The sequence below is a fragment of the Castanea sativa genome, chromosome 4 (genome assembly GCF_040712315.1).
Source record: "Castanea sativa cultivar Marrone di Chiusa Pesio chromosome 4, ASM4071231v1".
NCBI classification, from domain to species: domain Eukaryota; kingdom Viridiplantae; phylum Streptophyta; class Magnoliopsida; order Fagales; family Fagaceae; genus Castanea; species Castanea sativa.
This window is the reverse complement of record NC_134016.1, coordinates 24,064,879-24,088,997: the sequence shown is the minus strand read 5'-3', so window position 1 is coordinate 24,088,997 and position 24,119 is coordinate 24,064,879. Positions and strand designations below refer to the sequence as shown.

At 36.9% G+C, this 24,119-nt stretch overlaps 1 protein-coding gene across 4 annotated transcripts in view; it reads right to left on the bottom strand.

Annotated features, from left to right (window-relative positions):
• The window catches only part of LOC142631759 (putative cyclic nucleotide-gated ion channel 20, chloroplastic), a 52,177-nt gene that overhangs the window by 5,471 nt on the left and 22,587 nt on the right, over positions 1 to 24,119 (bottom strand). For 3 of the 4 annotated variants that reach the window (XM_075806067.1, XM_075806066.1, XM_075806068.1), the window contains 3 exons: positions 9,939 to 10,084; positions 4,474 to 4,551; positions 353 to 482 (listed from right to left, as the gene is read on the bottom strand). In XM_075806067.1, coding sequence (XP_075662182.1) covers positions 353 to 482; positions 4,474 to 4,551; positions 9,939 to 10,084 — 354 coding nt within the window. Of the gene's footprint in view, positions 1 to 352; positions 524 to 4,473; positions 4,552 to 9,938; positions 10,085 to 24,119 lie in introns of all 4 variants that reach the window. The other variant, XR_012843655.1, reaches the window with a different exon arrangement.

Below are 24,119 nucleotides of genomic sequence, written 5' to 3'. Positions count from 1 at the left end.
CAGCTTGAACATTTTAAGTTTCCACTGCTTTGGAATCTTTGACAAGGTCTAGTTATAATGTTTAAAGGTAGTAAGATTAGAGAAATGGGTCTGTCCAGTGGTGGTTGAGGAATTTGATATTTTGGGGAGATTTTGAGATGAGGGTTTTGTTGTTATGGTCTCATGAATTTTTTTGTCCGCATAAAGAACATAATAATCAATTTTTCCAAAGATCCTCCAAGGAAATCTACTTTTTAATAATCAAACAGAGGATTAAGTATCAAAACTACAAGATTTATTCTAAGAGTAATTAATAATAATAAACATCCAATATTAGAATCATGCAATGAAGCTCAGACATTTTGAAGCTTACTTTCTTAACAAATTTGCAGAGATGGCGTCTTATATCTCTCTGAAGGTCTTCGGGCAAATTCTCCAAAAGCATTTCTTCATTTACACCTCTAGTAGCAGCCCAATTATACCGTTCAGCTTGCCGTACTTGCCTACATTAAGCCAATTATATGGGTAAGATTGCCAATAAATCCTGCATCAAAAAGCAATTTGGGAATGTGAAATCCTTCATGCACATGTTATCTGCATTGGCTTCAAATATTTGAACATACCTATATGTATAGACACACAAATTCTTAGGAGTGGTTCAATACACAGTTTAAGCATTCAAACTAGCATCTCAATCAATCAAAACTATTTTATTATCCAAAAGGAAGGAAGCTGATAAGCTGAAGCTCAAATAGCATTTCCTTTCCTTGTAAGAACAAGGTGGAGATGAAGTCAAGAGTTCTAAATTCACTTGAGTGGGCGTGTAACTTACCAAACTGAAGAGACAGAGAAACCCACAATGAACAGAGTACGGACAAAAGAAATTCACATAATTTTCCTTTTCCAACTCTCAGAAAATACCCGATCAAAGTAGGGGTAATAATATCTTTTGATGCCTGAGCCTATCCACCCATCACCCTAAAAAATCTAGCCTACCTATCCATCTCCCTCAAAAAAGAAAAAGAAAAAAAGAGTAACCTTAATGGTGAGTAAACTTTTGACTGATACAAAAACCAAATTGCCACCATCATTCACGCTCTTAACAGTGAGCAACCTTTGACTGATACAAAGCTTGAATTCTCACTACCTCTCCTTCATGATTTATTATTTGACCATCTCATCTTCAATGAAGGTGCTATGCTAGGCAATAAAAATTTCATATATGCTTTTGGTGTGAACTGGTGTGCAACAACTTCAAATGCATGGTATCAAGATTTTGATTTGGTAACCGGGTGATTCTTGGCCTACTGATTTGAGCTTTTTGAGAGGTGACTAACAGTAGAAAAAACTAAAAAAAACAGTTAGTTTTCTTTGACTATAGTGAATCCTAAATATAAGAAGATCCAAGGGAAGGGCTGTGATGAGAGTTGGGCTTGTGCAAATGATGGCCATTTTCCTTCGGTTGTTCCTCATAAATGTCTGGATAGCACGTTGAAGAGCAGATTACCGGGTGTGGTTTGCAAGCTTGATATTGAAAAAGCATATGACCATGTGAACTGGGAGGCCTTGTTTTATTTGTTGGGTCGGATGGGTTTTGGGTTGAAATGGAGGAGGAGGATTAAGGCTTGTGTTACTTCTGTCCGTTTTTCAGTCCTGGTAAATGGCTCCGCTGAAGGTTTTTTTGGTAGTTCTCGTGGATTGAGACAAGGGGATCTATTATCCCCGCTTTTGTTTCTTCTGATAATGGAGGTTTTAAGTAGACTTTTGAAGAAGACAGAGGAGTGTAATCTTATTCGGGGTTTTCATTTGGGCTCTGTGAACTCTGTTGGTATCTCCCATCTGTTATTTGCTAATGATACTATCTTATTTTGTGATGCCTCTAGGGAACAACTACTGTCCATAAGGTTGGTGTTGTCTTGTTTTTAGAACTTTACGGGATTGAAGGTTAATGTTGGGAAAAGTGAGATTGTCCCTATTGAGGAGGTGAATAATCTAGATGCATTGGCTAATATTCTTCAATGTAGAGTGGGCAGTTTGCCTATGAAATATTTGGGGATGCCGTTGGGGACTTCTTTTAAGACAGCTTCGATTTGAAATCCTATTTTGGAGAAGATGGAGAAGAAGCTATCTGGTTGGGAGCGTCTCTATTTATCTAAGGGTGGTAGGCTCATGTTACTAAAAAGTACTCTTTCAGGCCTCTCAAAGTACTTTTTATCTCTTTTTCCCATTCCTAAATCTGTGGTTACTAGATTGGAAAGTATTCAAAGGAACTTTCTTTGGGGGTCTTCTGAGAGGAATTCCAAATATCCTTTGGTGGCTTAGGAAAAGGTGTGTCTACCCCGTCGAGATGGGTGGTTTGGGGATAAGAAGTTTGGTGTCTCTTAATCAAGCTTTATTAGGGAAATGGTTGTGGAGATATGGTCATGAAGTTTCCCATCTTTGGCGGCGAGTTATCTCCATAAAATACAGTGAGGGTCAAGAGGGGTGGTGTACTAAAGTGTGCAAGAGGACTCATGGTTGTGGACTTTGGAGAAGCATTGATGGAGGGTGGGAGAGCTTCTCTAAGCATCTGTCTTTTGTAGTGGGTGAAGGCACCCGTGTCCGCTTTTGACATGATAGGTGGATTGGTAATAATACTCTAAAAGATCTTTATCCTGAGCTCTATGTGTGTTTAGCAGTCAAGGATGCTTGTATCTACGAGGTTTTGTGGATTCCAGAAGGGGGTACTATTAAAGTATGGGATTTAAGGTTTTATAGAGCTTTTGAAGATTGGGAACTAGCTGCATCCTATTCTCTACTCCGGCTTATCCAAACTCGTATCCCTCGGGGCGATAGGAGTGATACTCTTGGCTGGCGGCTAAAAGGAGATGGTAAGTTTGACATTCGGTCTTATTACCATGCGATTTAGGGTGCTTCGATTTTTTTGTTTCCTTGGAAAGGTGTTTGGAAACCAAAGATTCCTAGGCGAGTGGCATTCTTTTTGTAGACAGCTGCACATGGTCGTATCCTCACTTTGGAAATCTAATGCTTAGGAATCGCTCGTTGGCTACTTGGTGTTGTATGTTTTGTTGTGATGGGGAGTCAGTAGATCACTTTCTTCATTGTCCTATTACCCATTCCCTATGGACTTTTATGCTTCAGGCTTTTGGTATTCATTGAGTTATGCTAGGTTCAATGGCGGGTTTGTTATCTTGTTGGCATCAGTGGCTTGCGAAACATAATTCAGATATTTGAAATTTGGTTCCAGGTGCTTAATGTGGATTGTGTGGTTGGAACGAAATCGCCGCTCCTCTGGGGATAATGAGAAGACGTTGGATGAGTTAAAGGTTTTATGCCAACGTAGTCTTTTGGAGTGGTCTCATTGTTGGGGTTTTACTGATTGTTCTTCTCTCTCTGAGTTTATGTTTTCCCTTAGCTTAGTTTCCTGATTTCTCTTTTTGCTGTGCTGTTTGTTTTATTTTTTCTTGTTGTTCATCATCATGAACAACTTGTACTTTTCCTTTTTTTTCTCTTTAATAATAGTTTTCTGATTACCTATCAAAAAAAAAATAATATTTTTTCCAAGTCTGCCTGGTTTAGCAAAAAATTATCAAATAAGTTAGGTCTCTTTCTCAATTTAATTTACTTATGTTCCTATTAAGTAAACTTGAGATACTCATCTTGCAATGTTTATCACTATTTTATTGGTTCCCATGAATGTACTATAACAGAGATCAAGAGAGAGAAGAGGAAGAAATGGCCCTTTTTAACACTTGCTTATCATTACAAAAATACTAAAATGCCTTTAGTTTTAGAGAAAACATGGGTGTTTCTGATCCAATATAAGTATTCTTATGATACATATACTACCCTCTTGGCACGCACCTAACATGTACCACAAGCTCTCTTGATATAGATCGTAAATTAGGGAGAGCATGGATAGAGAGGAAAAAAGAGAGAAAATATGAATAACAGACAGAAGACTGGACAACAGGAAAGAAAAGAATGGGACAGTGAAATGGCTATGCTAATGACAACCTTGGTCATTTTAAACCTAAATCACTTTCTCGTCTTCTCTTAAAAGGTGTAGTTTTGGAGCAACACTAAAGCATGAGAAATTTTTGACAAAATTTGAGATTGAAAACTGCTAGAGAGATTACTCTGTACAAAGATTATTTATGTAAATCTCAGGCAATGGCCTACCACAAAAATTTTTGAAAGGTAATTAAAAGTTCCAGGGATCCATACTGTCAAGAATCAAGATTTGTCTGACAGAATTAGTCCAAGTCACCGGGCACTCAAATATTTAATTTAACAATGAGAAAACAAAAACCTCAAACAATTGTACTCTGTTTGAGGTGAGCTTGGACTAACACCATAAGCTTCATTCACTCATCTCCTCCTTCACTTAGTATTAAAAAAAAATAAACCTATATAAAATGCCAACAAGAATGTAAACAAATGAACTAATAAAAAAGAAATAAATAATGTAAACAAATGACGGGAATAGAATACCTTCTTAGTTCTTCTGGCAAGCGTCGATGGCTCATCCATTGCTCAACATCACGACGTCTCAAAGACATTTCTAACCTCCTAGTGGAAAATCACCAAATGAAATAAATAAATGAAACCAAACAAAAAAGTTCAAAACTTTGGTGGAATATTGATAAATTTCAAAAGTAAATCAATGAATTATTATCTATTTTGTAATTTCAGTTGGATTTATTGAAAAGTATAAATGAGACCCTAAACATAGATGTCTGTAATTGAAAGAATTTGGATTATTTACTGGGTCACAGCTATTATCCATTTATTACATGTAAATTCAACTCTAGAACATAGAAACAAATGGAAGAATGTATGTCCTGTTTGAGCATCAGAGAAAGTGTATTGTGTGCTTTAATCACTTGCAACACTATAAACCTGATGCAATGAGATGGATAGTCCAACAGTCAGGACATTATAAAAATATAAAACTGATTTTTTCTAACTGTTAGAATTATAGTTAAGTGATTAAATTTAGAATTTTCCAACAGTTTAAAATTTTGGGACAATAGGTTTTTTTTTTTTTTTTGATAGGTAATACGTTTATGATATCAAAAAAAGGAAACACTCTAGTACACAAGGAGTGTACAAGAGTTAAACAATGAAGAACAAAAATTACAAGAATCTAAGAAATCAAGAAAAGATAAAAATGATTGGTTCCGCAAAGCAGCCAACCAATCTATTAAGGTTCTAAAGAAAAATAGCTTCAAGTCTGAGATTGATATCTCCTTATCTTCAAAGCACCTGCTATTTCTCTCTCTCCAAAGACACTACCATAAGCAATGTGGAACAATCATCCATATATACCCATTTCGATGATAACCAAATCTGCCTTGCCAACATGCTAAAAGCCTCACTATAGATTGCGGCATAACCCAACTCACTCCAAACAATCCAAACACCATTACCCACATATCCATAGCAACCGAACAATAGAGAAAAAGATGATCAACTGATTCACCATTGCACTTGCACATGTAGCACCAATCCAATTTCCAAACCTTCCTTTTTCGTAAATTGTCAATCGTTAAGCACTTCCCCAAAGCAACAGTCCAAACAAAGAAAGCAACTCGAGAAGGAATTTTTTGTTTCCAAATACTTTTCCAAGGAAAGCAACAGTCATTAGAGCCCACTAAGAGACTATAATAATCCTTAACCAGGAAGCCCTTCTCTCTATCAAGTTTCCAGCACATCTTATCCTCGCCAAACCCTTTCACCGAAGCACCATAAATGGTATCCATGAAACTGGCCAATGCCTCTGATTCCCGAGCATGCACACCCCTAAAAAAACTTACATTCCAAAAAAGGACTCCATTATCAAGTTTCATAAGCTCAGCCACACTAGCCTCATTGTCTCGGCAAAATCTATACAATTCCAAATAACTGACGGCAAGGGAAGTAAGGTTATTTATAACGGTATTAGAGCAGGAAGTCTTAAATTTGATCCATGTCTCCACTCTAGCTTTCATTTAAAATGCTAAAAATTTCACATGTTAGGCGTCACTTATAGAGAGGAGTTTGGGCCCACATGTGAGTGGAAGTGTTAGAATTATGATTAAGTGATAAATTCACTTTTTCCTAATAACTAAAATTTCTGAGACAATCGATAATTTATCACTAACAATAATTTGCCGATGGATTTAAGAAATTTACCAATTCATACTATATTTATTCATAACCAGCAGGGTAGAGAAAAGGTTGCGGGTAATCAAAAGAAGGGAATGAAGAAACTAATCAAAATCGACACCTAAGCACAATTTTACTCCCTTTGGAGGTCTTCACACCTTAAGATAGGCATCCTCGCAGACCCAAAAAGTGAAAGAAACATAATCATAAAAATGACCAAACTTGTGCACCCAAAGTCATGATCTTTGGATATTGCTGCAACGGCTAAAGTAGTACCAATTAAACTCTAGCATTAGTTATACTAGCAGACTTACTGAAAATTGGGAGAACAAGGTTATAACTTTATTAGCTAAAAAATATTATTGTAATAACTATTCACAAACCCACGCATTGCGTGGGAACATTATTAATGATCATTTTGTGGTTAAGCATATTTGAAAGTAAAATTTTATAACAATAATTCATTAAGGATCATTTTGTGATTCACCAAAAGAAAATTCTTACCACATAAGTTAATAAACTACCATTACTAAAAAACAAATAACCAAAGATATATAACATAACTTATCAAATTATTCTAACAAAATTTTGTTAATAAATCATTTATATCAACCATCAAATACATGACTGACCCTAGAAACTTCATAATTAAATATAGTGTAGAGTAAATATGATTTTTACAAAAACAATGAATTGAAATTGACATCATAATCATAAAGTAGAAAAATGAAAAGAAGACAAACCTTAGTGTAAATTTTTGTGCGGGTTGAATGTAACTATTATTTGAATGATTAACGTGATCCATTGATAATAATTAATAAAAAATGATAAAAACTTAAAAGAGTCTTTTTTCTAATATAATGGAGGAGGGAATTTATTTTTTTATTTTTATTTTTTGATAAGAAATGGAGAAAATTGATTGTCATTTAAAGTTGTTAAATTACCGTTTGTCTCAAAAGTTAAAGCTATTAAGAAATGATGAATTTAATTACTAAACCTTAGGTCTAACACTCCCCCTCACTTGTAGCCCTAAACTTCTCCTTAATATGTGGAGGCCCAACAAGTGGGAATTTAACATTTTAAATGGGAGGTAGAGTAAAACCAGGGATCGAACTTAAAATCTCCTGCTCTAATATCATGTTAAATTACCGATTGTCTCAAAAGTTTAAGCTATTGAAAAATGATGTATTTAATCACTTAACCATAAGTCTAACAAAAGTAATTAAAACAATGGAGAACATAGTCATATAGTCATATGTTTCTATTACCTATAGGCAAACAAAAATCAAATAGTCATTCTTCTAGTGTTTGATGACTTATATATTCAATGAAATGTTTTAGAAAGGACTTTGATTATTATGCATCAGAGTCACAATTTTTAGATAGTTTATTCTATTTTGGCAAAGATGACATGGATAATGAAAATAAAGATTATTTTTAATATAAGAGCACTAGCACCAAATGTACTAAATGCTAACTTTTTAGCATTTAGCATATTGAACACCAAAAAAAAGCTACATGAGATGTTTTAAACGCCAAAATTTTTAGCATCCCAAATGCTAAAACTAAAAACTTTTTTTTCCTTCCTCTCTCTCTCTCTCTCAAACCAAACTCTCAAACATTTTTTCTCTCTTTCTAAAGTCTCAACCTCTTAAATCCCAAATACACTCGCTACCAATTCTTCTGTCCCACTGCCTTCATCTTAGAAATAAGACACGAAATTAGAACATGTGATGCAGAATGTGTTGTCAAATGCTATATTAAAGTAGCAAAACTAATTTTTGATGTGTTACAATAGAATTTTTTTGTACCAGTTGATACTGATGCTCTAAATATACTATATGTCTTGTCATTTTTTGGTGCAATGCATCCCAATATGAAGTATACATTATGCCAATCTTTGTTCTTTATATCAACTTTTGAAATCTAGGTGGTAAAGGAAGAAAGGAGAAAGGAAAAAAATAAACCACAATTGATAGAACATTTGAATTTTCGATCAAAGAATGGTTCTTTTGCTTTCTTTTCATTGGAGCTAATTGGAGAAGAATTTGGGCTCAGTTTTGGAGATAATGTAATCTTTTTATGGAACTGGATGTTTAGGACGTCAATGGTTGCAAAAATGAGGTACCAACATGTTAATTGAGAAAAGGATAGTAAATCAAAATTATCGTTGCCAAATATTCTTTTTACTACCTTCATTGCTGCAATAAATCCAATGAAACACAGCTTATGATTTTTCTTATTCTTTTCTGAGTGTTGAAAACCCATTTATGAATGAAGTTTACTAATATAATAGCATTCTTCAATATTTGTTCTTCCTATTTGTTCTTCTACACAAACCTGACCATTTTTTTTTAATCCTTCTTATAGTCATTTTATCAAAAACACGAATATTGGGATTACCTTCAGCATCAAATCAAAGAGCAAACCACTTTGCTTGGCAACAATTCATTGTAAAAGAGACATAAAAATAAATAAATAAATAACACATTATACTCCAATATATAAAACAAGCTTGACAAACCATATGGTTTTAAGAAACAGAGCAATATTCCCATTCAAGAATATAGGCTTACTGCTCTTAAACATGCTCATTTCTGGCAAGAGTTAAATCCAAAACCATTCCCCTTCCGGTTAAGAGAGACAAAGGACATCTAATGGTTTATATATCATCTCTTTGATTTTATAGAGGTGGAGGCAACTAAACAGGTATGAACTGGTTGGGTTCAATGAGGAGAGAAAGAGGCAAGGAGGAGCGGGAGAGTTTGAGGCATTAAAGAGCTTACATGGAAAGTTGAAAACAATGAAGATAGAGAGTCATAGGTGTTATAAAAGCTGAAGTGAAAACTGTGAAAATGTTAGAAGACTACTAGAAAAAGAATGGAAGTAAAATAATTTTGTTTATTAATGGAAAGAAAATGATGACACGGATGCTAATGTGACTCAATAGAAGCCTAACAACAATAAATGCTACGCTTCAGCTTATATATATAATATATAGACTTCATATCAGGAGAATAAAACAATAAGCCCTAAACCTATTTTCTAATCTTTCTTTCCTTTCATTCTTCTCTCTCTTTTCACCTAACCCTAATATTTCAAAGTTTACAACTAAACTTGGCATTAGAGCAACCGATCCAACCCAAGAATTCCCTATAAAAAACTTTTGGAGCTCATTGTCAAATGAAAGAGGGTGCTGACAAACGGTCACCAAAGTCCGACAATTACATGGATTGACTCACCTCTCTCCTAATTATTGTGGTGATTTTTTTGAAGCCATGACAATGCCCAAACTTAAAGGGTGTACTTCAGGTTTTGCCTAAGTTATAAAAGTCTCTGACTAGTGAAAGGGCTAATGTTTGGGTTGCTCCAAGAAGAAAGAAATTCATGCCATTGAAGAGGCACATATTCACTCTGGCTATATAATCATGTGGTTTCTGAAATTTTAAATCCTCTGTCCTCCATACATTCTTTGATCCGAATGGCAGAGGAGCTTCCAAATTCATACTTTTCCCTTTGAGAGTGATGACAGTCCATTTAACTGCCAAAGAAAAAGGGTAAACCAATTTAGTTCAATACTCTCTCTCTCTCTCTCTCTCAAATAGCTCCAGCCACACTTGATTCTTCAACTGAGTCCATCACTCAATTATTTGAAGAAATATAATTAACAGAGGGTTCAAACAAGAACATTATTTATATTGATCAACACTGATAACACACTCTATGTACTGCATCAGTCTTTAGTGGATTTTGCATGCACAAAGATTTAAGAACAAGATATCTTATCACCATAGTAAAAATAATTGTACCTCCGCCCAAGAGCCTGAAGAAAGTTTTGCATATTTCCAATGAGAAGAGCAAAGAGCAAGAGGCCCAGCCCAATAATGGCCATGGTAAAAAGGACTTCCCAAACAAAATAGCTTGGAGTTTGATTTCCAGCGAGTGTACTGATTTGCTTCATAGAATCGTACAAAAACAATGTCAGCAATGGGTTAATTAATTTATACATTTCATTACAAAATTTATTGAATCACATATGAACACACTTCCTATCATTTTACCAAAGGAAACGTGTCAGGTCAGTATGGAATACAATCTAGAGAGAAAATCATTTTGAGACGAATTATTTAATTATGATATTATTATAAAGTCAATAAAGTTTTTCATTGGCAGGGCACTATAAGACACAAGTTCATTATACTATTATAATCATAAGATACTCATGTAATTAATTTTGACCTTGTATTCCAGCATCACAAATGCAAAACTCGCTCAATTAAGTGTACAACATCACAAGACAACATATACAACATAACATTTACATTTTGTTTGGTTTAATGGAAATAAAAGGGAATGCAAAACTCTGTAAGGAAAGGAATTTAACGGTTCAAGGGAAGGAAATGAGATGGTGATGACACAGAGAGATGGGATATCCATCTTGGCCCACCCAAAATGAGCAGAGATAGAGAGAAAAGATTGATGTCTATTTAGTTATAATCGAAAATTTTCATGAGCCTTGTAGCTCAATTGGCACTCATTGGTGTCTCTAACAAAGACAACCTACTTATTTATTACGTGTATTTTTTAAATTATTTAAATACTGAAATTTCTTTACACTTTTTATTTATCTTATCCAACTTTAATGTCAGCTCTCAAGTGTGGGACATCTACCTCTAAAAAAAATGAGAATTTTTATATGAATGTGTTACTCTTGTTAATTTTATATTCGCATGTTATTTTATATTAGCGTAGGGGTACTCTTGCAATCATTCCATATCACTCTAATATATGTGATCAAGTAAGAGACTGATTGACGAAGCCCTAAACCTTTTTTTTACCCCTCTCTCTCTCTCTCTCTCTCTCTCTCTCTCTCTCTCTGTTAACCTAATTTTTTATATTTCACAACTCAACTTGGTATCACAACATCCTGATCCAACCCTAGTATGCACTATAACAATCTAGAGATTTCTTTTTTTTTTTTCAAATAACAGGATGTATTGATGTTAGCATATGTACTGTTTTTTTTTTATAGGTAATCAAAGAACTAATATTAATAAGAAAAAAAATAGTACAGGATGTTCATGATGATGAACAGTAAGATACAAAGAAAGAAAAACTAAGGGAAGGAAAATCTAAGGAAAAACATAAACACTGAAAGAGACGAAGAATCAGAAAAACCCCAACAACGAGACCACTCAAAAAAGCTACGCTGGCATAAAACCTTTAACTCATTCAATGTCTTCTCCATGTTCTCAAAGGAGCGACGACTCCGTTCCAACCAAACAATCCACATTAAACACCCTGGTATCAAATTCCAAATATTCAAGTTATGCTTCCCAAGCCACTGATGCCAACAAGATAACAACCCCATCACTGATCTTGGCATAACCTAGTGGATACCAAAAGCCTGAAGCATAAGAGACCATAAGGTATGTGAAACAGTACAATGAAGAAGAAGATGGTCAACCGACTCCCCATCACAACAACACATACAACACCGATTTGCCAAAGGGCGACGACCCCTAATCATGAGATTATCCAATGTGAGAATCCGACCGTGAACAACTGTCCACAAGAAAGCTACTCGCTGAGGAACCTTTGGTTTCCAGACACCCTTCCAAGGAAACAAAAAATTCGAGGAACCCCGAATTGCTTGGTAATAAGAGCGGGTGTCAAACTTACCATTGCCTTTGAGCCGCCAACAAAGAATATCCCTCCTATCCCCCCGAGGAATATGAGGTTGGATAAGATGAAGAAGAGAAAAAGAAGCAGCAAGCTCCCAATCTTCAAAAGCTCTAAAGAACCTTAAATTCCACACTCTAGTAGTACCTCCTTCTGGAAGCCACAAAACCTCAGAAATGCAAGCATCCTTGGCAACTGAACACACATAGAGCTCAGGGTAGAGATCTTTTAGGGTATAATCCCCAATCCACCTATCATGCCAAAAGCGGATGCGGGTGCCTTCACCCACTACAAAAGATAGGTGCTTAGAAAAACTCTCCCACCCTTCATGAATGCTTCTCCAAAGGCCACAACCATGGGTCCTCCTGCACACTTTAGTACACCACACCCTGTACTGAGTAATATTGTTTAAGTTGTGAGGGAAACAAGTAACTTTGCATTTCGGGATTAACCTATAAATAATACATGTGTATTAGGGCTAATGCAATTTTTCTTCTCAAGAAAAATTGTTCAATTAACTTCAATGTTGTATCAGCGTGCCAATGTAAACAATACCAGCTTGTCATGTTCGGTTGACTACCATGGACCTCCAAAAACCCACAATCCAACCACCAGTAACCGTTGTGCCTAATTGACTACTGTGGACCTCCAAAACCCACAATCCAACTGCTACTAACCCTAACCAGCATAGTCGACTATTGTCAACCCACCAGAACCCACAATCAACTGCTGCTACCTGAAACCAGCATAGTCAACCATTAACAACCGCCCAGAAGGCCAGAACTCGCAAACAGAAAGTAAATCATCGAACCCAACTCTGACAAAGTCTCCCTTCTCTGATGGAGGAGAAACCAATTTTTATATTAACCTTGTTCTCTTAATTATGTTTTCAGGTTACTCAAAGTAGATCGTGAGATGTTCACCTGGCTCAAAGCAAATATCTGACTTCGAGGATTTGGGTCTAGGGTCAGGAAACACCTAAATTAATCAGACTTTTTTATGAAATGCACAAGTTAACAATAAGAATGAGGGAATACTACAAAGTGCCTAAATTACAATGATTAATTTTCTTTTAATTTTCTTTTGGACACAACTAGGACACAATCATATCATAGTCCCTAGGGTAGAAGATGACACCGGAGTGTCCCAAGTTCCAGCCAACCCAATCTGATGCTAAAAAAGCCCAGCCCAAATATTTTTGAAGTCCAACAATAAAGCCCATTATTTTGAACGAATTTTCCCTCCAAATTAGATCATTAATGATTATTTTCTCAAAGAAGTCAAATAGCATTACTTAGTATTTCCTAGGAAATAATCAGCCTTTATGTTTCAGTACTCCTAAGCAGACCAATCATTTATTTTGTTTCTAGTCTCTATGAGTCTTATTTGACTATGGTCTTGAAAATGTAATGTGTTAATTTCTATTTTCGTTCTCCCATGCATTGAGGGCTATTCTAAGCTTCTATAAAAGCTATTTGGCTGGATTGAATAAATCAGAGTGTATTTTGAGATTATTATTTTTTGTGCTTAAGAAGAAGGATTTCTTCTACTCAACTCTGAGAGACTAGCATACACTTGGAAGAATGGCAAACTAGGGGAAGATTTTGTTATGGAAAGCTTGATTGTGTCTTTGTCACAATGGACTAAATGCATGGCTTCCCCCACAATGTGGTAAGGAATTTCCCCATCCTGCATTCAAATCATGGGCCCATTCCACTGGACATGGACTGAGCCCAATCTTCAAAGGACAACCATTCCGTTTTGAGTGTTTGTGGACCAATCAGCCTGACTGCCAGAGCATTATAAGAGAAGCATGGAACAGTAACAAGGCCGGTTTTCATGCCTACTGGTTCGTACAGAGGATCAAAGAAGTGAAAGGCAATTTGTGGGAGAGGAACAAGAATGTGTTTGGGCAAGTGGAAGTGGACGTTGGAAACAAAATGATGGAATTGCAGGAAATACAAAGTAACATAAGGTCCCATGAAGATGTTAGAAAAGCTGAAGACTAGCGCTTTCAGTTGGAAAAAATTATACCAACAAGAGGAAACCATGTGGACACAAAAAGTGCTATGAGACTGGATAATCAATGGGGACAGGAATTCTAAGTACTTCCAAATGGAAGCTAGAAACCATAGACTATGAAACCGAATTCAGCAGATAAAGGATGATCAGGGTTGTTGGGTGGATTCACAAGAAGGTATCTTCCAGAGTTTCCAGAATTACTTCCAGCGACTATATACATCACAACAGGCATATGAGGCCAACCAGATCCAAGAACTAAGCATAGTTCCTATGCCCACTGTGTCAATGGATAAAAAAATGAAGCTGGAGGAGCCTGTTCAGAATGAAGAAATCATTCAAGCACTCTTTCGAATTGGACCGTTCAAAGCCCTTGGACCAGATGGGTTACCAGCTGCATTCTACCAGAGGTACTAATATCATCCTTGGACATGAATTTTATGTCATTATTAAGAAGAAAGAAGAATATTAGAGGAGAGTTTGGTTCCCTTAAACTTGACATGCACAAAGCCTATGGTAGGCTAAAGTGGGGTTTTCTTAAAGTTTTCCTATCTACCATAGGATTCGGGGATAAATGGATCCAGTGGCTCATGTAGTGTGTTACCACTGTATCTTATTGTGTGTTAATTAATGGTGGACCTTCCCAGACCATTATACCTCCTAGAGATATTAGACAAGGAAACCCTCTCTTTCCCCCCCAATTTATATCTGGGCAAGTAACTGTGAGATAATTTAGTTTACCAACCAGATAACAATATCTCTTAGGATTAGATAATAGCTCTATCTGATCTTCATAAAATTTGACATTAGGATCCATAAGGGTCTCCACTTGTTTAGATCCTAGCAAGCCATTTTCTTCAAAAATATCCAGCACGTACTTTCTTTGTGATAATCAAATGCCTTATTTAGATCGTGCTACCTCAATACCCAAGAAACAATGAAATTTGCCCAGATCCTTAGTTTGAAAGGAGTTTTAAAGGAATGTCTTCAAATCATTAATGTCCTTCTTGTCATCACTAGTGATTATGATATCATCACCATACACTATCAACATAATCTTTCCTCTCTTAGAGGTATGAGAAAATACAAAGTGATCAAATTGGCAACGTTGCAATCCAAACTTTAACATTGCCACACTAAAATAACCAAACCAAACTCTAGGAGGTTGCTTAAGACCATAAATGGCTTTATGTAGCCCTTATACCGTCCCAGATTCGCCCTGTGCAACAAACCCAGATGGTTGCTCCATCTACACCTCTTCCTTTAGATCGCCATTTAAATTGCACTTTTAACATCTAACTTTAATAGTGGCCAACTCAAATTAGCAGCTAAGGAATTTGAAATTCTGATTAAAGAAATTTTAGCAACCAGAGAGAATGTCTCTACATAATCAACACTACATGTTATGTATACCCTTTGGCAACCAAACAAGCCTTAAAATGCTCAAAAGAACCATTAGGCAAATACTTCACAGTGTACACCCAATGACAGCCAACACTAGCTTCCCTAGAGGAGGAACTAAAGACCAAGTGGCATTTTGAGACAAGGCATACATTTCTTCTTGTTGCCGACGATGATACACTTGGAGTGGTTTTTCAGGAGGAATTAGAGTAGGAGACATGGGGCACTAATGAAAGACAAAGAGTAGGTGAGTAAATGAGAATACCTAAGAAAAACACATTTAATTGATCTAGGATCAAGTTTATCACCCCTTAGACATAAGAGATGAACATAGTGCACAAAACCAAAGAATTTAGGAGGTTGGAAAAATTAAGGTACAATGGGAGATAGAACAAAACAGTGAAATCCAAGTTAAACAAAAAGTTTCTCTATGTTTAGAAGTGGGGTCTATTCTCTCTATTTCCTTTACATAGTAGAATTAGAGTGTCCCTTCTTAGAAGGTGCTTTAGTATCCTGGGAGTAATACTGTTATTCCTAAGCTTGTTGGGTTCTTTTTCGGGGGTTTGGGAAACAGATTCGAGTGTGAGTGAGAATGGATGAGTTGGCTCAATCATGGAATCGGCTTACTCTCTCTGATAGGGAGGGGTTAGGTTGTTGTTTACTTGATGAAAAAGTTGAGAATTCCTCCATTGCTGCAAAGTTTTTAACCAGACGAGCCATTAATATGGAGATTATAGCTAACACTTTCACCCTACTATGGAGAGCCAAAAATGGTTTCAAGATTCAGAGTTTTAGAGACCATAAAATTCTTTTCTCTTTCGACAATGAGGATGTGGACAGAATTTTAGAAGGCGAACCATGGAGTTTTGACAAACATCTGGTGGTGATGAGTCGATATGAAAATGAAGCGCCACTAGAAGATATACAATTTGAGAAGACTAAGCTATGGGTTCAGGTGCATGGAATTCCAATTAAATATATGACAATTAAGGCAGCAAAGAAAATTTGTAGTGTGTTGGGAGAGGTTTCAGTGCCGAATGATCCAAAATTATCTGATGGGAGTCATTTCATACATGTGCAAGTCTCCATCAATTTATCTTTACCTTTGTGCCGTGGGAGATTAATATCTGTTGGTGGAGGAAAACAAGTGTGGATTTCGTTCAAGAATGAGAGGTTGCCAAATTTATGCTACTGGTGTGGGTGACTTACTAACGACGATAGAGATTGTGAGTTGTGGATTGATAGCGAGGGCACACTCAAAGTGGAACAACGTGAGTTTGGACCACAATTGAAAGCACCCCCCTCGTAGCTGCTAGGAAAAGCACAATCTTAGTCCCTGGTTACTATGCAGCGAAGAAGAAGGGAAGTTCAGGTACATTGGCTAACCGTGATTCTGGTCGGAATTCAGGTTCAAGTAAAATACTACAAGTCACTATTTGCTTCAACAGAGGGTAGTGTTCCCGCTAGCATGCTAGAGTGTGTGCCTACAGTGATAGATAAAGAGATGAATGCAGCCCTATGTAAGGAGTTTGAGGTGTGTGAAGTCATTAGTGCCCTCCAACAAATGGCTCCCCTCAAAGGACCTGGACCTGATGGTATGCCGCCACTCTTTTATCAACATTTTTGGAGCACAGCAAATCACGTTGTCACTTCATCCATATTGTCTTGGTTTAATTCAGGTACCTTACCATCTCTCCTAAATCATACTTTTATTACTCTTGTGCCAAAGATAAACTCTCCTAAATACGCACATCAATTTCACCCCATCAGCCTTTGTAATGTACTTTACAAAATATACTCCACAAAATATACTCCAAAGTCCTTGCAAATCCCTAAAAAAGATACTTCCACCCATTATCACAGAACACCAATCAGCCTTCACTAAGGAAAGATTAATTTCGGATAACATTTTGGTGGCTTTTGAAACCCTACACAGTATGAAGAAGTATAAGGGGGGCTCTTATGGTTATATAGCACTAAAACTATATATGAATAAGGCTTATGACCGGGCGGAGTGGTATTATTTAGAGGGGATAATGAGGAAGATGGGTTTAGGGAAGAGGTGGATAAATCTTGTGATGGGCTGTGTGAAAACAGTTTCATATTTTGTTTTGGTGAATGGAGAATCATATGGGATGATTTTTCCTAAAAGAGGGATTAGGCAAGGAGACCCACTTTCCCCTTTCCTATTGCTTCTTTGTACGGAAGGGCTGAATGGTTTGATTAAAAATGCTGAATTACAAGGCAATATCCATGGCTACTCCCTTTGTAGGAGAGGCCCTAAACTAACGCATCTGCTCTTTGCAGATGATAGTCTTATTTTTTGCAGGGCTACAATGGAGGAGTGTGACAAGGTGATGGACTAACTAAACAAGTATGAGGAAGCCTCGGGACAAAAAGTAAATAGAAGTAAAACCTCTTTGTTCTTTAGCAAATTTGTACCGGAAGAAGTCAAGCACGGAATAAAGGTGAACTTGGGAGTGCCGAAAATCATGCAATATGAGAATTACCATGGGCTGCCCTCTCTAGTTGGTAAAGTAAAAAAAGAGAGTTTTAATTATATAAAGGAGATGGTATGGAGGAAACTTCAAGGGTGGGAAGCAAAATTACTCTCCCAAGCCGAAAGGGAAGTGCTCTTAAAGGCAGTTATTCAAGCCATCCCTACGTACACTATGGGATGCTTTAAATTGCCGGTAAGTTTGTGCAATGAAATTGAGTCCCTTATTAAGAAGTTTTGGTGGTAACAACGAGGTGACCATAGAAAAATACATTAGGTTAAATGGGAGAACATGACAAAATCTAAAACCATTGGTGGTATGGGTTTTCGTGATCTTGCCATGTTCAATGACTCTCTTTTAGCAAAGCAAGCATGGCAGCTCCTGCATAATAAGACCTCACTCTTCTATAAGGAATTTAAAGCTTGCTTCTTCCCAAATTCTTCAATAATGGAGGCTGCCGATTCAAGGTTGGGTTCTTATGCTTGGAAGAGTATCCTTAGGGGGAGAGACATCATTCAAAAGGGGCAATATGGAGGGTTGGAAGTGGGGGAAAAATTAATATATGGCAGCAACGCTGGCTGCCAAGAAAACGCCCTCCATGGCAGCCAACTTGTCCATTAGAGAGTTTTGAAAATCATACAGTGGATTCGCTCATTGATCCAAACACAAGAAAATGGAATGAAGAGCTAATTGATGGTTTATTTGTGGAAGAGGATGCTGAGTTGATCAGGTAGATTCCTCTTAGCTGAGTAGCAACTAAGGACTCCTTGTATTGGCCATACTCCACATCAAGTCACTACACATGCAAGTCTGGTTATGTGTTCCTTAAACAAGAGTCAGAGGTGGAAGTAAGCCCACAAGTCCCACCAATTCGTAATAAACAGGTCTGGAAGGGGATTTGGCAGATGCAAGTCCCACCAAAAATTAAAAACTTCCTTTGGCAAGCTTGCCGTAATGCTCTGCCAACTAAACAGGCACTGATGAAGAGGAAAATTACAGATGACCCAATCTGTGAGAGGTGTCATTCTGCTGTGGAGGAGACCGAGCATGCACTTTGGTCATGTCCGAAGTTAGAAGTGGTTTGGGATGATCATGAAGCATGGTGTTTTAGGTCTAAGGTTGAGTTTACAGATGTTAAGGAGCTGCTATCATGAATGGTGTGGAATCAGAGAAACAAAGCTCGAATGAATCTACAAGCAGTTCCGCTTCATCAAGTGGCTGAAATAGCGAAGCAAATGCTGGCACAATTTAGAGCAAATCTGCAGATTCCTGAAGTGCAGGTTACGGACAGTAGCAATGGAGGATTGAGATGGAGGTGTCCGCAAGCTGGTTGGTGAAAATAAATTTTGATGGTGCCGTTTTCAGTGAATCTAATAAGTCCGGAATTGGAGTGGTAATCCAAGATAATAATGGAGCTGTGTTGGCTTCTTGTTCAGAAAAAATCCATCAAGCATACAAGGCTAAGGAGATTGAGGCGCTGGCTGCTCTGAAGGCTGTGTCTTTTGCGCTTGAGCTGGGTTTCCGAAGTGCTATTTCTTGAAGGTGATTCTCTTGGTCCTATTCAAGCTTTGAAGCCAAAGGAGCGTAGCTTATCTGCAACGGGTTTGCTGATAGAAGATGTGAAGAGGGTTGCTAATAATTATGTAAGATTTTTGTATTCTCATGTTAAGAGAAACAGCAATAGGGTAGCTCATAGTCTGCCCAAAAATGCATTACACATACTAGATTTTCAAGTATGGATGGAAGATGTCCCATCGCATATTGTTTCAATTTTACAATTGGATGTAGTTGATTAAAATTAATATAAGCAATCGGCTTCTTTCTCAAAAAACAAAAGGAGATAGCACAGTATAGAGGATCTGACCACCTAAAATAGTAGAAGGCATACAATTGATTAGGTGATAGGAAACAAGCACATCATCACTTCAATAGGATTTGAGGACACTCATATGAAATAAAAGGGCACGGGTAACCTCTAACAAATGATGCAATTCGCATATAGCAACTCCATTAGCTGTGGAGTACAAGGACATCAAGATTGGCGAATTATACTAAGATCATCAAAAAAATGAGACAAGACAACAATGTATGAAAATATTCACAAGCATTATTAGATCAAAAATATGAAGTGAAACATTATATTGAGTCTTTATTTCCATATAAAAAGATTTGAAAATGAAGAACAATTCGGACATTTCTTTCATAAGATAAAAAAGAGGTGATCCTAGAATAATTATCAACAAAAATAACAAAAGATCTAAATCCCAACAATGAGGGAGTGTTTATTGGATCCTAAATATTAAAATGAACTAAATGAAAAGGACTACTAACACGATTCTCACACCTAGAGACAAAAGGCACCCTATGGTGCTTGCCATGGTTTTAGACCTAGGCCAAACTATATGGTATGATCCAATTAATAGGGAACCTCTCACTAATACGATAACTCTAGGAACCGTCCTATGCCAAAAATGCAGGGCACCGTTCTAATCGCGGTCGAACCGCCCAAGTTTGAAAATCATGGATGGTTCGCATGGTTTAGGTCAGAGCTATAAAAAAATGGTATTTACAAACTTACATCACCTTATTGCCATTGTTGAAGCTTCAACCACCCAGAGATGTTGTCCAACGTTAAGATTGCATCATAGTTTCTTCTCTGTCTCACTCTCTTTCTCGTTCCTTTCTTGTTTCAGTTTTTCTTCTTATTCTTCTTCTCCTCTCCCTCTTGTTCTTTCTACGATTTTGCCCTCTGGTTTGTTCAATGCCTGACTGTCAATATCTCGCACTCTCTCTTGTTCTTTCCCTGTTTCAGACTTTCAGCATTTCTTCTTCTTCTTCATCTTCTTCTTCTTCTTCTTCTCTCTCTCTCTCTCTCTCTCTCTCTCTCTCTCTTGTTCTTTATGTGGTTTCACCCACTGCTTTGCTTAGACTCAACCTATTTTCTTGGACTATATTTTTAAATGGGGCAGACAAGACAATTGAATTTTACTCACTTTCACTCTCTTCTAGGCTTTCTAGCTAGCTTTACGCTATCCACTGTCCTACTGTTCTAGGCTTTCTAGCTAGCTGTTGTTTTGTTTTGGTTTATTTTATTATTTTTTAAATTTCATGGGGAATGGGTCTCAGTCTCACAAAAAAGTTAAATGGCAGGAAAATCAATGTCCACCACTGTTCAGGCTTTTTTTATTTAATTTAATGGGAAATATCTTTCTTAACATTTTTTGTTTGGTTTCATACAAAAAGTTTATTGGGTAGTCAAATGGGCTTTGGCATGGCTTAACTAATTTAGATATCATAGAAGCTTGCATAAAAATAAAATAAATATGTTAAATAATTAATTTTCAATTTTCAATTAATTTTAAATAATTATAGTCAAATTTTCAATTTTCACTAAATTAATATATTTATTTATATTTTAAATAATTATTAAATTAATTATTACATCATCACAGTTTGACCTTAGTTCGACCTCAGTCCAATCTCAGGTTTTTGAACATCTCCCTTGTCCAATTCTTTATACAATTCAGGTTTAAAAACCATGGTGCTTACTCAGCTGACATGCTTCACATTGTAAGGACTCTACAACATGACAGGACTAATAACTTCAAATCCTAGAGAGAGGAATGACCAAGATAACAATGATACTAGAGAGGTGAGGTAGACAAGTGAGAAGTGACTAAGCTAGAAGAACCGTGCTAATCCAAGTAGTAGAGTCCACCAGCTTCATTCCCTCCACCAAGAATATTCCCCATCTAGAGATCTTGAAAGATACAATGAGTGAATAAAAAGATGGCAACGCAATTCAAAAGTTTAGTAAGCTAACTATTGACAAAAGATTTACTAAGAAAGTCAAGAATATACAAGACACGAGAGAGAGATTAGGACTAAGATTGGGATTTTTTTTTCCAATTAACCTTAAATTGCTAACAATTTCGTTAGTTGTCAGGTTCCGAAACAATTTGGGAAACTAGCATCTTGAGTTTTGAAAAATCGAGATCAATGCAAAAATTGAGTTACTAATACTCGAGTTAGGGATTTTTCATACAATGATGTGGACAAATTTTTCCACGTGGAAATCGAGTTTATAAAACTCGCTTTTAAACTCGAGTTACAAAAACTCGTTTTCTGACCGCTTAAAATCTTCCTTTCAGACCTCACTCATCACTCTCCCTTTCAAACTCTCAAACTTTCAAACACCTCCTCACTCGTCACTTGCAAGCTTTCAAACACAAACTCACTCTCAGACACCCAAATCTGTCACTCTCACACTCACTCTCAAACACCCAAATCAAACACTCTCACCGTCAAACACTCTTCTCCTTCAGACACTGAAACCCACCCAAATCACTCACTCTCACCCACAAACACTCTCCTCCTTCAAAACTCTTGTCCTTCAGACACCAACAGCCACACATTCAGACACCCAAACACCGGAGACGCTCACTCACTCTAACAGAGACGCTCCTCTAATCGGCAGCCCAAAGACCCTCAGCCAAAATCCTTGTAAAAGTATACAACATTTTACCTAGTTACATACCCATTTCATACCCAATACAAAAAAAGTCATTTCATTATACATTCAAAGGGCATGAATTACATACTCATTTCATTACAATTTATTCGAAAGGCATGAATTTCACTACCCATTTCGTACCCAATACAAAAAAATAAAAATAAAAAAGCCAAAAATCCTTGTAAGATCATGATAAAGAATTTTTTTTTATATAAGTAAATAAAGATTCATTGATATCAAAAAGAGAGAATCACCCAAGTACACACAGAGTATACAGGAGGGAACAAATCAAAAATGAACATTACATAAGTCAAGAAAATCCAAAACAGAAGAAAAAGGTTGATTTCTCCATACAAAGAACCAATCAAATAAGGTTTAAAAAAATAGGAGCTTGAGATCTGGCATGGAACGCTCATTGTCTTCAAAACACCTACTATTTCTCTCCTTCCAAGTGCACCACATCAAACAAAGAGGAACGACCTTCCATATATTTCCATTACGGTGGCGACCAAAACAACCTTGCCAGCAAGCAAGAAGCCCAACAACAGACATTGGCATAACCCAACAAACTCCAAATAAACCAAAAACCATATCCCACAACTCCAAAACAATCGGGCAATGAAGGAAAAGATGGTCAACACTTTCACTATTACACTTGCACATATAACACCAATCCAAAATGCAAACCTTTTTTTTCCTTAAGTTGTCAATAGTCAAACATTTTCCCAAGGCTACGGTCCAAGCAAAGAAAGCCACTCTGGAAGGGATCTTCTGCTTCCACATGCTTTTCCAAGGGAAAAACTGCTCACTATAGCCTAGGAGATAGTAGTAAGCACTAACCGTGAACCCCTTACTCTTACAAGGCAGCCAACATCTCTTATCCTCCCTACTCCCCCTTACAGGAGTGCTATAAATGGTATTGATGAAGCTCCTGTAAGCTTCCAATTCACGAGTATGCACCTCCCTACAAAAGTGAATCTCCCAATGGAGGACTCCATTGGTGTACCTCATCGAATCTGCCACTCTTGCCTCTTTGCTACTGGAAATCCTATATAAATCTGAATAGCGATCTGCGAGAGAAGAAATTTCACACCAATGATCTAGCCAAAACTGCACTTTTGAACCATCTCCAATTTCATACATAATAAACCAAGATAAAGAGTGCCAACCCCTTCTAATATTTTCCACAGACTAACTCCATATGGACCAGAGAAAGAGCTAGAACACCAACCACCCCAATCACAACCATACTTCACATCTATCACTTGACACCATCAGAGCGTCTCTTTCTTGCCCAAATCTCCATAACCACTTCCCTAATAGAGCTACGTTGAAAGTTCTCAAGTTCCTAATCCCCAACCCACCTGAAGGAAGCGGAGTACACACCGTCGACCAATAAACTAGATGAAATTTGGGCTCATCTCCTAGGCCACCCCACAGAAAGTCCTGCTGAAGTCTAGCAATACTGTTGGCCACAGAAGCAGGAGTAGGGAATAAAGAAAGGAAATAAGTAGGAAGATTTGAGAAAGCGCTTTTAATTAAAGTGACTCTACCTCCCTTGGATAAATATAATTTTTTCTAACCTGCTAATTTTCTTTCCATGTTCTCTAAAACTAGATTCCAAATAGACTTGTCCTTAAATTTTGCCCCCAAAGGAAGACCCAAATATTTCATTGGGAGGAACCCTTGCTTGCAGCCTAAGACAGCCATCAAAAGATCCATGTTATGAACTGCCCCCACAACCACCAGTTAAGACTTATCCAGATTTACCTTCAGACCAGACATAGCCTCAAACCAAATAAGCACCATACGAAAAATTAGAATTTGATCAATATTAGCATCACAAAAAATTAGAGTATCATCAGCGAAAAGGAGAT